Source organism: Mustela putorius, unplaced genomic scaffold, assembly GCF_011764305.1.
Source record: "Mustela putorius furo isolate JIRA1106 unplaced genomic scaffold, ASM1176430v1.1 tig00004007_pilon_pilon_pilon, whole genome shotgun sequence".
Taxonomy (NCBI): Eukaryota; Metazoa; Chordata; class Mammalia; order Carnivora; family Mustelidae; genus Mustela; species Mustela putorius.
Genome location: NW_025422145.1, coordinates 6,923,221 through 6,935,779, shown reverse-complemented (window position 1 = coordinate 6,935,779; position 12,559 = coordinate 6,923,221). Strand labels below are relative to the sequence as shown.

General features: G+C 53.8%; 1 protein-coding gene across 8 annotated transcripts in view; it reads left to right on the top strand.

Moving 5' to 3' along the window:
* CIITA (class II major histocompatibility complex transactivator) overlaps positions 1-11,254 on the top strand; it is a 52,789-nt gene extending 41,535 nt beyond the window's left edge. For 5 of the 8 annotated variants that reach the window (XM_045072282.1, XM_045072283.1, XM_045072286.1 and 2 more), the window contains 9 exons: positions 576-734; positions 1,633-1,704; positions 4,566-4,646; positions 5,169-5,261; positions 6,681-6,767; positions 9,042-9,125; positions 9,293-9,376; positions 10,049-10,155; positions 10,585-11,254. In XM_045072282.1, coding sequence (XP_044928217.1) covers positions 576-734; positions 1,633-1,704; positions 4,566-4,646; positions 5,169-5,261; positions 6,681-6,767; positions 9,042-9,125; positions 9,293-9,376; positions 10,049-10,124 — 736 coding nt within the window. In that variant the 3' untranslated portion in view covers positions 10,125-10,155; positions 10,585-11,254. Of the gene's footprint in view, positions 1-535; positions 735-1,632; positions 1,705-2,705; positions 4,201-4,565; positions 4,647-5,168; positions 5,262-6,680; positions 6,768-9,041; positions 9,126-9,292; positions 9,377-10,048; positions 10,156-10,584 lie in introns of those variants that run through there. The other 3 variants (XM_045072285.1, XM_045072288.1, XM_045072289.1) reach the window with 3 other exon arrangements.
* The last annotated feature ends 1,305 nt before the right edge of the window (positions 11,255-12,559 follow it).

Below are 12,559 nucleotides of genomic sequence, written 5' to 3'. Positions count from 1 at the left end.
CCACGCTGAGCAGAGCCAGACATGGGGCTTGACCTCACGACCCTGAGATCATGACCTGAGGCCAAACCAAGAATCTGACACTTAACCAACCACGCCACCCAGTCAGCCCTTCAACCAGTATCCATTCTGCTTCATCTTCAACTGTCCATCAGAGCAGTCTTCCTAGAACTTGCATCTGGTCATATTCTATCCCTCTGATTCCTTAACTTGGCTCATCTAAATTATTCTCTGATCTGTTTGATCACTTCAGCCTCATCTGCAGAAAATATCTCCCACTTTCCCCGCAAATATACTTCACCCAAGCTATGAAGTCCTGTACCATTATACTGGTTCAACCAAGGATTCACCCCTGAGCTCCCTGGTAGCCAAAGCAAAACGCAAAACCAAACCACTGGGAGGGCTGAAAAAAGGGAGGCATCAGTAGGAACTGGAGTGGATATGGAAGGCTTCCTGGAGGAGGTAGGGATGAAGTTGAGGACAGTGTCTGAATAGGTAGGAGGTTCCTTCATGGAGCTGCCCCTCCATTATGGTCTAGCCCGGCCCTTGTGCCTGGGTCTGAGGCCTTTTCTCCGCAGGGCTTCGCTGAGTGACACGGTGGGCCTGTGGGAGTCTCTACAGCAGCGTGGGGAGACCGAGCTGCTCCAGGCAGTGGAGGAGAAGTTCACCATCGAGCCTTTCAAGGCCAACTCCCCAAAAGATGTGGAAGACTTGGGCAACCTCGTGCAGATCCAGAGGTGAGGAGGAGAGGGTGTGAGAGATGGCACAGACCATGCAGGTGGAGGACAGGCAGGACTCAACGTTAAGTTTGCCATTGGTACTTCTCCTCTCCTTGGGGACATCCTGAGCTCTCCCCAGGCCACCCAGAATCTCCCACTGTAGGCACCCCCTGGGCAGAGCCGCCAGGACCCATTACCTCGTGCCATTCAAAACTAGCCATCATGAATCCAATTCGTCCTCAGCTAGAGCCAGGCAGATACTCCCTGCTAAGGGTAGAGAGGTTGCCTTCTGCATCTAGTGACAGAAGTGACACGGATGGCCACCTTTCAAGGCAGCCAGGATCAGAACTGTCCCCATTGGATAGGTGGCAAGGCTGGAAGGTCTAGAAGGCAGAGAAAGTTGGCTGTGGAGCAGCTGTTTCTCATTCTGTCCTCATCCGTTGCTGGACCCCCTACTGTGTGTACTGTGTGCTCCTGGGCCTGGGTTTGGTAAGCACCTGCTCCGAGGCTTTTTTCCATGAAACCCACAGGAAGGCCTTCATCACGCCCTATTCTGAGATATATATTTTTTAAGATTTTATTTATTTATTTGACAGAGAGAGACATCACAAGTAGGCAGAGGGCAGGCAGAGAGAGAGAGGAAAGCAAGCTCCCCGCTGAGCAGAGAGCCCGATGCGGGGCTCGATCCCAAGACCCTGAGATCATGACATGAGCCAAAGGCAGAGGCTTTAACCCACTGAGCCACCCAGGCACCCTCTGAGATATTTTTTTTAACAGGGGACAACAACATCCCCCAAGGAAGGCAGGCCTCCCCAGGAATTTGGGGGCCCAGAGGCAGGCATCCTGGATCCCTCTTGTAGAGGCTCAGGGACAGGCAAAGAGCCTGCTGTCCGCTGACTTTGCCCGTTCTCTCCAGGACAAGGAGTTCCTCGGAAGACACAGCTGGAGAGCTCCCTGCCGTCCGGGACCTGAAGAAGCTGGAGTTTGCGTAAGCAGAGGAGTGAACAGTCTTGGGTCCCTGTGAGGTCTCTTATCTGCCGTTATTAGCGGGGCCCATCCCACTGGGCATGGAGATAGGTCCCCAAAATCATTTTTTAAAATATTTTATTGATTTATTTGAGAGAAAGAGAGAGAGAGAGAGAGAGAGTGGGAGGAGGAGCAGAGGGAGAGGGACAAGCAGACTCCGCCGCGCTGAGCTTGGAGCCCGACGCTGGGCTTGATCCCGGACCCTGAGATCATGACCTGAGCCAAAGGCAGATGCTTAGCTGATTGAGCCACCCAGGAACCCCCTCAAAATCATTCTTATCCTATTGTCTCGCCCCTTTGGAAGCCAGTTTCCGGCATCTGGGGATCGACTGGCCAGGGCTGGGGCTGGGGCTTCTTGGGTGTGATACCAAGTGGCCCATTTACCGGTGAACATCCGCCTTCCCATTCATTCAGTGGACAGAATCCATGGACTGAGGCCATTGTCCTCAATGAGCCTGAACTTTAGTGTAAACAGACAGTTACCCCCTGCTGTGATTGGGGGCCCGTGGTGGCCAGGGGGTGGGGAGGCCAGGGGGACCCTCTGGAGAAGGTGACCAAAGGGTTGATGGTTGCCGGACTCTTGCTCCAACAAAGGAAGAAACTAAATTCATGTACGATCCATGTTAGAGATCTAAAATCATCTAACGATTAGGAAGAAATTATTAAACACCTACAGTGCAATTTACATATGCTCTGGGAGGCGGTCACTGCCTGCCCCGTCTTATAGATGAGAAAACTGAGGCCTAGCCATGTTAAGTGGCTTGCCCAAGGTCCCCAGCTGGTCACCCACCAGCTCCCTGCCCCTCCTGATCTCCGCTCCCCCGGACCCCAGGAAAAGCAAGCGTTTCTGGTTTTGAACAGAGACAAGGTGCCACATTTGTGCAGAATTAAAAATGTTGCTGGAAAGAGGAAATGCGTGAAAACAATCACCAAGGGCCCCTTCTGCCTCTGAATTATTTTCAGCTTAAAAAGCCCCGAGGCTGAGGTCGGAAGTGTGCTCTGGGGAACAATAGCCGTGAGGTGAAACGGCCCAGAACCAGGACACTAGCCACCCGGAGGCCAGAAGCCCCAAGAAAGTTCTGAGGAAGGAAGGAAGGAAGGAAAGTACTATTTTGGGTGTGTGACTGCCAGCCACCATGCCTGGTACCACGCAGGCCCTCACGGCCTGGAGATAAGGCCTGTTGGCTGCTCAGAACCCGTGAGGTGCTCTGTGGGGGGGGACGGGGTCCTTCCCTGGGTCAGCCCTTGAACAGGTACCCTCTATATTCTGGGCTGCCTTCCATGCTCCCTCCACTCCAGCCCCAGGCTCACTACACAGGGTCTTGCTGGCCTCCAGGCTCACTACACAGGGTCTGACCCCTGGGCCTTTGCACTGCCTTGCCTTCTGCCCACGATGCTCTTCCCCAGACACCTTCACGGCCCACGCCACTAGTCTCTCACTTCCTTCTCGTTTCCACCGAGCTAAATGCTCCCGTGTTTGAAAGTACCATTCTACCCCGACTGCCACCATCCTAGTCTCTGAATTACTGCTTATCTCCCACGCCAGATAATCGACCGATTTCTTTGATTATCTGTCTTGCCCCCGGGACCATCAGCTCCATGAACAAGGGACAGGATCTCTGTCTGTTTTGTTCATGGCTCTGTCCCGGATAGACTTATATGGGCCCGGCCCCCAGGAGGCGAGCCGTCAGTGTCGGATGCATGAACGCTGTCATCCTTCCGGCAAGCTCATAGGACTGCGGCCAGATGCTGCGGGGACCAAGACTGAGCTGACAGGATTTGCCCACATGGTCCCTCAGCGGCCACGTGGTCGGGCCCAGCTTCAAATCAGGCATCGAACTCCCCCCTCGTGACCTTTTACGAAGGTTCACGGTTCCCAGACTTTGAGATTGCAAAGACAGAGAATATTTTAGAGTAAATTTGAGGGACTCTCGGCAGTTACCACCTTTCCATTTTTATCAAATGGGTTGATACAATAACTCCTGCTGGCACCATAATTTTATCAAAGAAGGAACATTTTCTTGCAGGAAATGCCCCAGAGGACGCAATTTCAGAATAAAAGGACAGTTAAACGGACGTTGAGTCCACTTAGCCATATTTTAAAAGCAGAACAGAACAGCCCTCCACCGTCTTTATTTTTCTCATTCCCTGGAAGTCGGGTGTAAATGTTGATCCACACTGTGAGACCTTGTGTGAATTAGTTAATCCCTCTGTGCCTTGGTTTCCCCATCTGTAAAATGGGGTTAAGAAGTGCCCTTAGCTCAGAGTTGTGAGGATGAAATGACATCTACTCTGAGTGAAGGACCTGGTGTGTGTCTGGCATGTAAGTCCTCTATAAATGGTTTCATTTGTTATTAAAATGTAATGACACAGGGGTGCCTGGTTGGCTCAGTCAGTAGAGCACGCAACTCTTGATCTCAGGGTTGTCAGTTCGAGCCCCACGATGGGTGTAGAGATTACTTAAAAAAATAAATAAAATTTTTTAAATTAAAAAATTAAAAAAAAAATTGTAATGGCAGATAAGTAAAGCCATTTTTTTCAAGACTGGTGGTGGTCTTCAGGCTAGAGTTTGGGAACCACTTCCCCAGGGCTGGAGCCCAGCTGCCTCTAGGGAGGCTTTGGTGAAGTCTGGCAAAGCAGAAGGGACTGGGGTGCCATCTGGTGGGGATCAAGGGGGAGGGAGGGGCACTGGGGAAGCAGGGAGGGGCCGGGGGGAGGGGTCTCAGACTGGACCTGCCTTCTGTGGCTCATACACCCACCCTGGTACCTCACTGAGGAGCCTTGACTGTTCTGGGGGTGTTACCTCTGTCCTTTGCCTTCTAGGCTGGGCTCCGTCTCAGGCCCCCGGGCTTTTCCCAAACTGGTGAGGATCCTCGAGGCCTTTTCCTCCCTTCAGCATCTGGAGTGAGTACGGACGCAGACACCCTCTGGTTTTGATAACTCCCGACCCTGCCCCTGGGGACGGTGCACACGGAGGACCTTCTCTGTCCCTCCCTCGAGTCCCCTCTCCTGCGGCTTCCTCCGTGTGGCTGGTGGGAATGGCCACATGACCCCACTGCAGGGAAGGGAGGGCAGATGAGAGAATCTCCAAGAACATAGAAGGTTGAGTCCCCTTGTGACCTCTGAAACCTCTTTTCCCTCGCCCGGCTCTCATGCTGTTCCTGGCACCGCCAGGAGGAGGCAGGGTCTTTGCAGAGTTGTGGTCCCCAGAGGGTTAAGGAAGTTGCCGGAGCTCATGGGGCTGGGGGTGGGGGGAGTGGGGACAAAAGCATTCGAGTCTGTGGGGAGTGAGAACTTCGTCCCATGGCTGGCTCTTGACAGTTTGTCTATGGTGGGTCCAAGGAAGGGGGGGGATGGGAGGAGGCTGCCAGGCCGCTGGTCTCCGGGGTGTGCGCTGACGGCCCCTCCGTCCGATTCCACCCGCAGCCTGGACTCGCTGAGTGAGAACAAGATCGGGGATGAGGGTGTCGAGCAGCTGTCAGCCACTTTCCCTCGGCTGAAGGCCCTGGAGACTCTCAAGTGAGTGCTGGAACCGCCCTCGGACTTTTGCGTTCTGTTCTTCCGGTCACTCACGCACTCGGTCATTTCATTGGTTAATTTCATCAGCAGATCCCGAAGGAGCACCTTGCTATGGGCAGGCACTGTTCGGGGTCCTGGAGACCCTGCTTTAAACAGAGCGATCAAAGATCCCTGACCTCAGGGATCTATCTCCTAGTAAACAAGCAAACAGATAAATCCGTGATTATGAAGCACACGGTGATGAACGTAAATAACGCTTAATGAGACAAAGTTCTGCCGGGCGGTGCAGGAGGAGGAATGGACCAGGATGTGTTACTAAAACATCATCATCAAAATAGTAAATCTTTATTAAAAAAAAAAAAAAAAGAAAGAAAGAAAGAAAGAAAAGAAAAAAGAGGGACCCTGGGTGGCTCAGTGGGTTAAGCCTCTGCCTTTGGCTCAGGTCATGATCTCAGGGTCCTGGAATCGAGTCCCGCATTGGGCTCTCTGCTCAGCGGGGAGCCTACTTCCCCCATCTCTCTCTCTGCCTGCTTCTCTGCCTACTTGTGATTTCTCTCTGTCAAATAAATAAGTAAAATCTTAAAAAAAGAAAGAAAGAAAGAAAGAAAGAAAGAAAGAAAAAAGGAGCTCCTCGGTGGCTCAGTCAGATAAGTACCCAACCCTTGATTTCAGCTCAGGTCAAGCCCCACGCTGGGCTCAAAAAACCAACCAACTGTCCTGGGTATTGGGAAGTGGATGGATGAGATGTGGGAGGATTCGCATGATCGTTTACTGAATGTAGAGGGGATTGTCAAAGCCTGTCCACACTCCGCTTCTTAACTGGCTTGGGATGGTTGCAAGGATTCGCTTTGGGATTTCTTTGACTGTAGAACCCTGAGACTTCCCCAGTGTTATAGCATTCTGGGTGATGCTGTGGGTAAGCTCGCTCTCCCTCTCTCCCCTACTCCTCTCTTCGTCTCTCCCTCCCTCTCCAACCTTTCCTTCCTGTCTTTTTCCCATCCACGTAAGTATTTACTGAGCACCTACTATATGCTGGGCACAAGAGTACAGTAACAAACAAAACAGACCTGACGTTAAACAAATAATAGGAACACGTATTCAAGTCTAGGGTGGAAATGTGGTCCCAAGGGAAGAGAAGGATGCCATCGAATCATTGAACAGGTGTGGGGGACACATGAGCTCTCTCTGTATTGTCATTCCCACATCCCACGCAGCCAAGCGTGGGACAGCATCTGTATTTACTAAGAATCGGCATGTTGCCTGTGTCTCTCCTCCAGGTAGACAGGCATGTGTTTGCTGCTGCTCAGGCCACCGTGTGGGGAAGTGAGCGTTCCTCAGCTCTGTCCCAGCTGGGTGGGCATGGATAGGGAAGGCCATCAGACTGGGTCCTGAGCCCTTCCCCTTGCTGTGTCTCTGCAGCTTGTCCCAGAACAGCATCACTGATGTGGGTGCCTGCAAGCTCGCCGAGGCCCTGCCCTCCCTGGCTTCATCCCTCCTCAGGCTGAGGTGAGTGGGGCCCACACTGAGCTGGCGGGCTGGGGGAGGGTGGAGAGCCCCCTTTTCTGCCAGAGCTGCAGAGCCCAGGGCTGGGGCTGGAGAGAATCCCTGCCAGGTATTGTGTTTGCTTGCTTTTCTTGCACAACTAGGGGCAGGGCTGGGGTGGGGTTGGGGGGAGGGGCTTTGACCTAAAATCCAATATGAACATACCCCCCCCCCCCGGAGCTGGGCCACGCCAAGGCCCCAAACAAGAGGATAGCAGGGCCTGGGGAGATGCACCTGACAAGCTGGGAAAGTTGCTTACTCGTTTGGAAAATGGGGACCATCCCAGTGGCCTATGGAAAGCACTTGGCCCAATGCCTGTTTCTAGTGCACAGTAAATATTGGCCCTCTTTCTCCAGGGGATGGCAGGACTGAGGCTTTTTCTGGAGTCCAGCAGTGACCGTTTCTAGAAGGCTGACTTCAAACAGGCAGCCTTGGCGGGCTCTTGCAGCTCACACAGTGCCTGCACTGCCACCTTCTGGTAGGCCTTGGCATAGCACTTCTGGCTTTTGATAACTTCCAGCCTGGCTCCCCGGGGTGGTCCCGGGTCTGATGAGGGGAGCTCAGACCAGAGCCCCAGCCATGCAGCTCAGCCTTGCCAGCTCTCCTCTCTGGCCAGGCTTTCCTACTCCCTCCTCATAACCCACCAAGGACAGGCAGAGTCACATTCCTAGAGGAGATGGTATCTGGTTCATTCTTCTTATTGAAGAATCCACCCTTTATCATTCCAACCAGGGTCACCATGTACAGCTGTATTGGTTGTGTATTGTGCAAATCATAGTCTATGTGATTGGCACTCCCTAGACTTGTGCAAGACATCTAATTACCTCTAATATCAACTATGGGCCAGTACTTGTGCTAGGAATACAGCTATGAACAAAACAAATAGTCCTTGTCTTCAGGCTTCTTGCATAATAAATAAGCATGTGTACAAACAAAGTATTTTTAAATAGTGATTCACGCTGGGGAGGAAACTAACAAGGGCCCGAGAGGGTACAACGGGGAATATTGAATTCATCAAAGAGGTCAGGAGACTCTCTTCTGTGGGTGGGGGATGCTCAGGGACAAGCATTCCAGGAGGAGGGAACAGAAGATGCAAAGACCTTGAGGTAGGAAAGAGTTTGAGTCTTTGCCAGAAGGGCCACTGTGGCTGGCTACAGGGAACGAGGGATAGAGGGTAGGAGACGAGGTAGGAGAGGTAGGGGAGGCCAAATTAAGCAGGGAGACCCTTGTAGGTCTGGAGGGGGCTTTTGGAGTTTTCCCATTACGAATAGAGAAGCAAGTGGGGCATGTGGGGGCAACATCTGATCTGACTGACACTTTAGAAAATGTTACTAATTAAACCATGACATTCATTGATGATTAGACACCCCAGGATCTCAATGACATTCAGATGTGAACATGTACCTCTTGGCATCCGTGAAATATGGGAAGAATCCTCTGTCTGTGGGAGGAGGGGGAAGCCCCCTGGGTTCTAAGACCCAACCCAGGAAGTAAAGGCTCCGCCTGGTTCCAGCCCTGGTCCTGGCCAACCTGGGACATCAGGGGATGCTGGAGGTCAGCCTAAATCCGCTCTGCTGCAGTATAGACCTGCTGCTTTTACACGCAGCCCTGCAGTGTAGCCTCAAGGCTGAGTCATGGCAAAGTCATGGCCTTGAAATGAGAATCACAGGGGCACCTGACATGTTAAAGGGATGATTGTTCCTGAGTATATAGCTTCAGCGGGCACCGGCGACACCCATCGCGTTATTGACTATGCTGCTTATGGTAGCTGGGACTATGCCGCAGAAACCCACGCTGGCCCAGTGGCTCTGGTTTTTTCTCTCCCCTACTATGCCCCAGTGCTGGTCACACCATCTGCGGTAACTCATATAACCTTCACTGACCTCCCACCCCCACCAGGAGGTAGTAATAACTGCAGCTAGGATTGTCATTCCACCTGCTAGGCTCTGTTTTGGGTGTTGCATCAGCATGAACTCATTTACTCCTCCCCAAGATTATTGTGCCCATTTTCTGGAGGAGCAAACTGAGTCACACAGGAGTTAAGCAACTTGGCCAAAGGTCACACAGGCAGCGAGCCCTGCAGCTGGGATTTGAACTTGGGAAGTCTCAGCCAAGAAGCTGCTTCCGCTTGCTCCTGTTGCTTTCCCTGGACTCTGGGCCCATTTTTCCCTCCGCAAAATGGGCCTAGGATCTGGCTGGGCGTGGATCCCCATGGACCCTGACCTCTGTTTCCTGCAGCGTGTACAATAACAGCATCTGTGATGTGGGAGCGGAGAGCCTGGCACATGTGCTTCCAGACATGGTGTCCCTCCGGGTGTTGGAGTGAGTGTGGACAGTGGGTGGCAGGGGTCTGTGGCTTGGGGGGACTGCAGGGGTCTCCTGCTGCCAGGCTGGGAAGGGCTGTTCTTTGAGAGCGTGGGGACAGCCTTGGTCTGGGGCCTGATGGCCCTGAGCAAGGGCCAGACCCCAGGATGGGTTTCCCTCTCTAGTGTCCAGTATAACAAGTTCACGGCCGCCGGGGCCCAGCAGCTCGCCGCCAGCCTGAGAAAGTGCCCTCACGTGGAGACACTGGCGTAAGTCTTGGTCCCCCTGTGGGCGGAGAGACACCAGCTCTCCAGGGGCGCAGCTCCTGTGAGCCCTGAGCCCAAATCCCGCTCTCACCCTCACCAGTGTGGGATCTTAGATGAGCAAACTTTGCCGTGCTGGCCTCAGTTTCTTTGTCTGTAAAATGGGAGTGATAATATTTACCCCAAGCAGTTTTGTGAGGTTCAGGTTAATCTTGGAACAGTGGCTGGTGCCTGAAAATGCTCAGTGTATTAGGGTGAACGATAGGAAATCACTTAAATTCTGTAATTCTGGACCTGGCAAATTTAGCAGTTTCATATGGTTCAAATTTATGTGTTATTCCGTCACCACAGTGTCCAATGTCTGATATCAGCACTTTATACTCTCTCAAGGCACTTTCACCTACGTAATCCCCCGTATCTTCTGGGCTAGAATTTATAAGACCCATTTTACAGATGAGAAGAATGAGGCCCAGAGAGGCTAATTGACTTTTTTGAGGTTTAGAGCGGAACCCGGTCTACAGAAAGGGGTCTCAGGACTTCTAGGTCTCTGCAATCCCCATATCCCCGCCCTGGTCTGGTTCTGCTGGGTGGGAGGTCTCCAAGGTTCCAGGCGGGGTGGTAGGTGGGAATTGGGGGGTCCCCTTCTCTCCTCTAACCGGCCTGCCATGGACATCACAGGATGTGGACGCCCACCATCCCGTTTGGTGTCCATGAACACCTACAGCAGCTGGACTCACGGATCAGCCTCAGATGAGCTCTGGGATGCCTGGGATGAGCTACCCGAGGTGGGCTTGGACGGGGATAACTAGGGGGTAGCTGCTGGGTGAGCACCGTGCACCGTCTGCGGCCTCCTGCTGCAGAGGTGTTTTTAAAGGCTTTGGGGACTGGACCCTGAGCCTCCTGTCTGTGGCCAGGCCTGGAGAGGTGGAGAAAGGATGGAGCTTGGGGGGGTGGTCAGACATCCACTGACCTTAGTTTGGGGCAAGAGGTCCCCCCAGCCACCCCTGTCGCCTACCCTGCATGGTCTTATAGGAATTTGCACTATGCGTTTCTGTGCCAATGAGTGTCCCCCCCCCACTTCTGTGCTCCCCCAACCTGTGATGTCCCCCTCTTCCAATGCCACATCCTCCCCAATCTCAACAGTGCCCTGTCCGTGGGTCCAGCTGCCCCCTCCTGAAGCTTTCTGACTCAGCCCTTCTCCTGATCTCTCACAGCATGTTCTCAGAGGACGCTGACCACGCTGGACCTTGACCTGGTTATCTGTGGACACAGTTGTCCTTGGGCCCACGAGCCAAGCAGTCTGGCGCCCAGCCCTGCCGGCTCAGGGTCGGCCCCCACCCAGCTGCGAGGTGGGCCCAGCTCCAGGCCTCCATGGGGCCCAGGTCGATGACAGCCCCCGCAGACGGGGTGGGCGCCCAGTGGCCACTGCGGTCCACCCAGGAACCCTGAGGCAGGCCCTGTGGGACACTCTACAGCAGTGGCAGGCCAGAGTAGAGGAGTGGGGCATCCCCATCTCTGTTCCCTCCAGGTCGCTGCTGGCCCGGGAGGGAGGCACTTCTCCACACGGCACTCCTAATAGGGATACACTGCGTGCTGTGCGGACAGCTGTGGCCGCCCCGCCAGCTCCTTTCCCAAACTGTGACAGGCCGGAATTCTGCATTCTGCGGCAGCTGCTTCGTGTCTGCTGGACCCACTGTTTTGCACTAACTTCGTTGAGCCCAAAGCTTGGCCTGGCGCAGACACACTGGACTTTAGCTGGAAAGAGCGGACGGTACACTAATGGAGAGGGGAAGGGCGAGGGGGCTGGAGCCACACCTGCCTCTCGGCCTTCATATCTTGTGTTGTGTTTCACTACATTATAAAGGGCTCACGGCACGTCCACCATTTGAGTTTATACCTTGATGACCGTTTTGGGGCGCCCGCTGTACGTTTATCGAATGCACCACATACTCCCCCCAAGATGCAGGGACTTAAGATGACACATGCGTTGATTCTGCTCCTGGGCCGGTCATTGTGGGCTGGGCTCGTTGGGGATGGGACATCTCGGTCCCACTCCGTGTCAGCGGGGGTGACGTGCTGGCTGGCAGGGTCAGCTGGGGCTTGGGTTCCTCTAAGGAACCGACCACAGAAGGGGCACCTCTCCACGTGGGCTGGTTTGGGCTTCCTCATGGCGTGGCAGCTGGGTTGAAGGGCGATCATCCGAAATGGAATAGGGAGACAGAGACCAGAGAGAGAAGAATCCTTTCTATAAACCATCCTTGGGAGTCACCTGGCATCACTTGCTCCACATTCTTTCTAGAATGGGACAGGGGCCATGGCTGTCCTCCACCCCCCCCCAGCTCCCCCACCCCCGGCGGAGTCCACCATGGCCCAAGTCCTGTCTCTTTGGAGAGCCCCTTCCTATGGCATCTCGAGCTTTAGCAGCAAATTCATATCTAGGGACCGGCAAGGTGATGCACTGTAAGCCTTGCAGGGGGTTTGTTTCCCTCTGCCTCTCTCTGACTCGCTGTTCTATCCTGAGAGCCATTTCTTAGTCGGGCTGGCATCTTGCCTTGGCCACGGTGAGCCTGGAAGGGACCTGGGAGCTTTGTGGTCTGCACTGAGAGCTGCAGCTCAGCTATTGTTTTCACTGGAGCGTGGCCTGCTTGGTCAGAAGTCCCAAGGTGGGTCAAGCTGGCTTTCTCCCCGTGGCAGCGGGAGCAGTCTGCTCTGCTTTAGCGCACCAGCCCTGATGCCCGGTTTCCAGTCTCTCCTCCTCTTTCCCGAAAGTAGGAGTCAGGGATCAGGAGGGTCGGAGGGATTTGGAGCCAATTGCTGGGTTGGCGGTCCTAGCAGAGAGGGGCGTTGCCTTCTGCCGTGGCCCCGCTGCTGAGGGCACCAGGCGCTCTGACCCAGGCTTGGGTTTTAAAGAGCATGGGCATTACTCCTCAGGGTGTGCCCGGATTTGTGGATTGTGTGGACGCCCATGTGTACAGCCGCAGGGGCGAGCACCCCCCAGCTGGATGGGGAGGGCACGGTGGCACACACTGCTTCCATCTGAGTCAGAGGCTATGATTAGTCATAGTTCTGACTTAATATACGATGGCTACCATTTATTAAATAAGTTGCTACCTGAAAGGTGCTTCACAGTGGAAGGGACATAGTAGGTGTTCAATAAGCACCAGCAACTACCACTTTGTGCTAGTACCT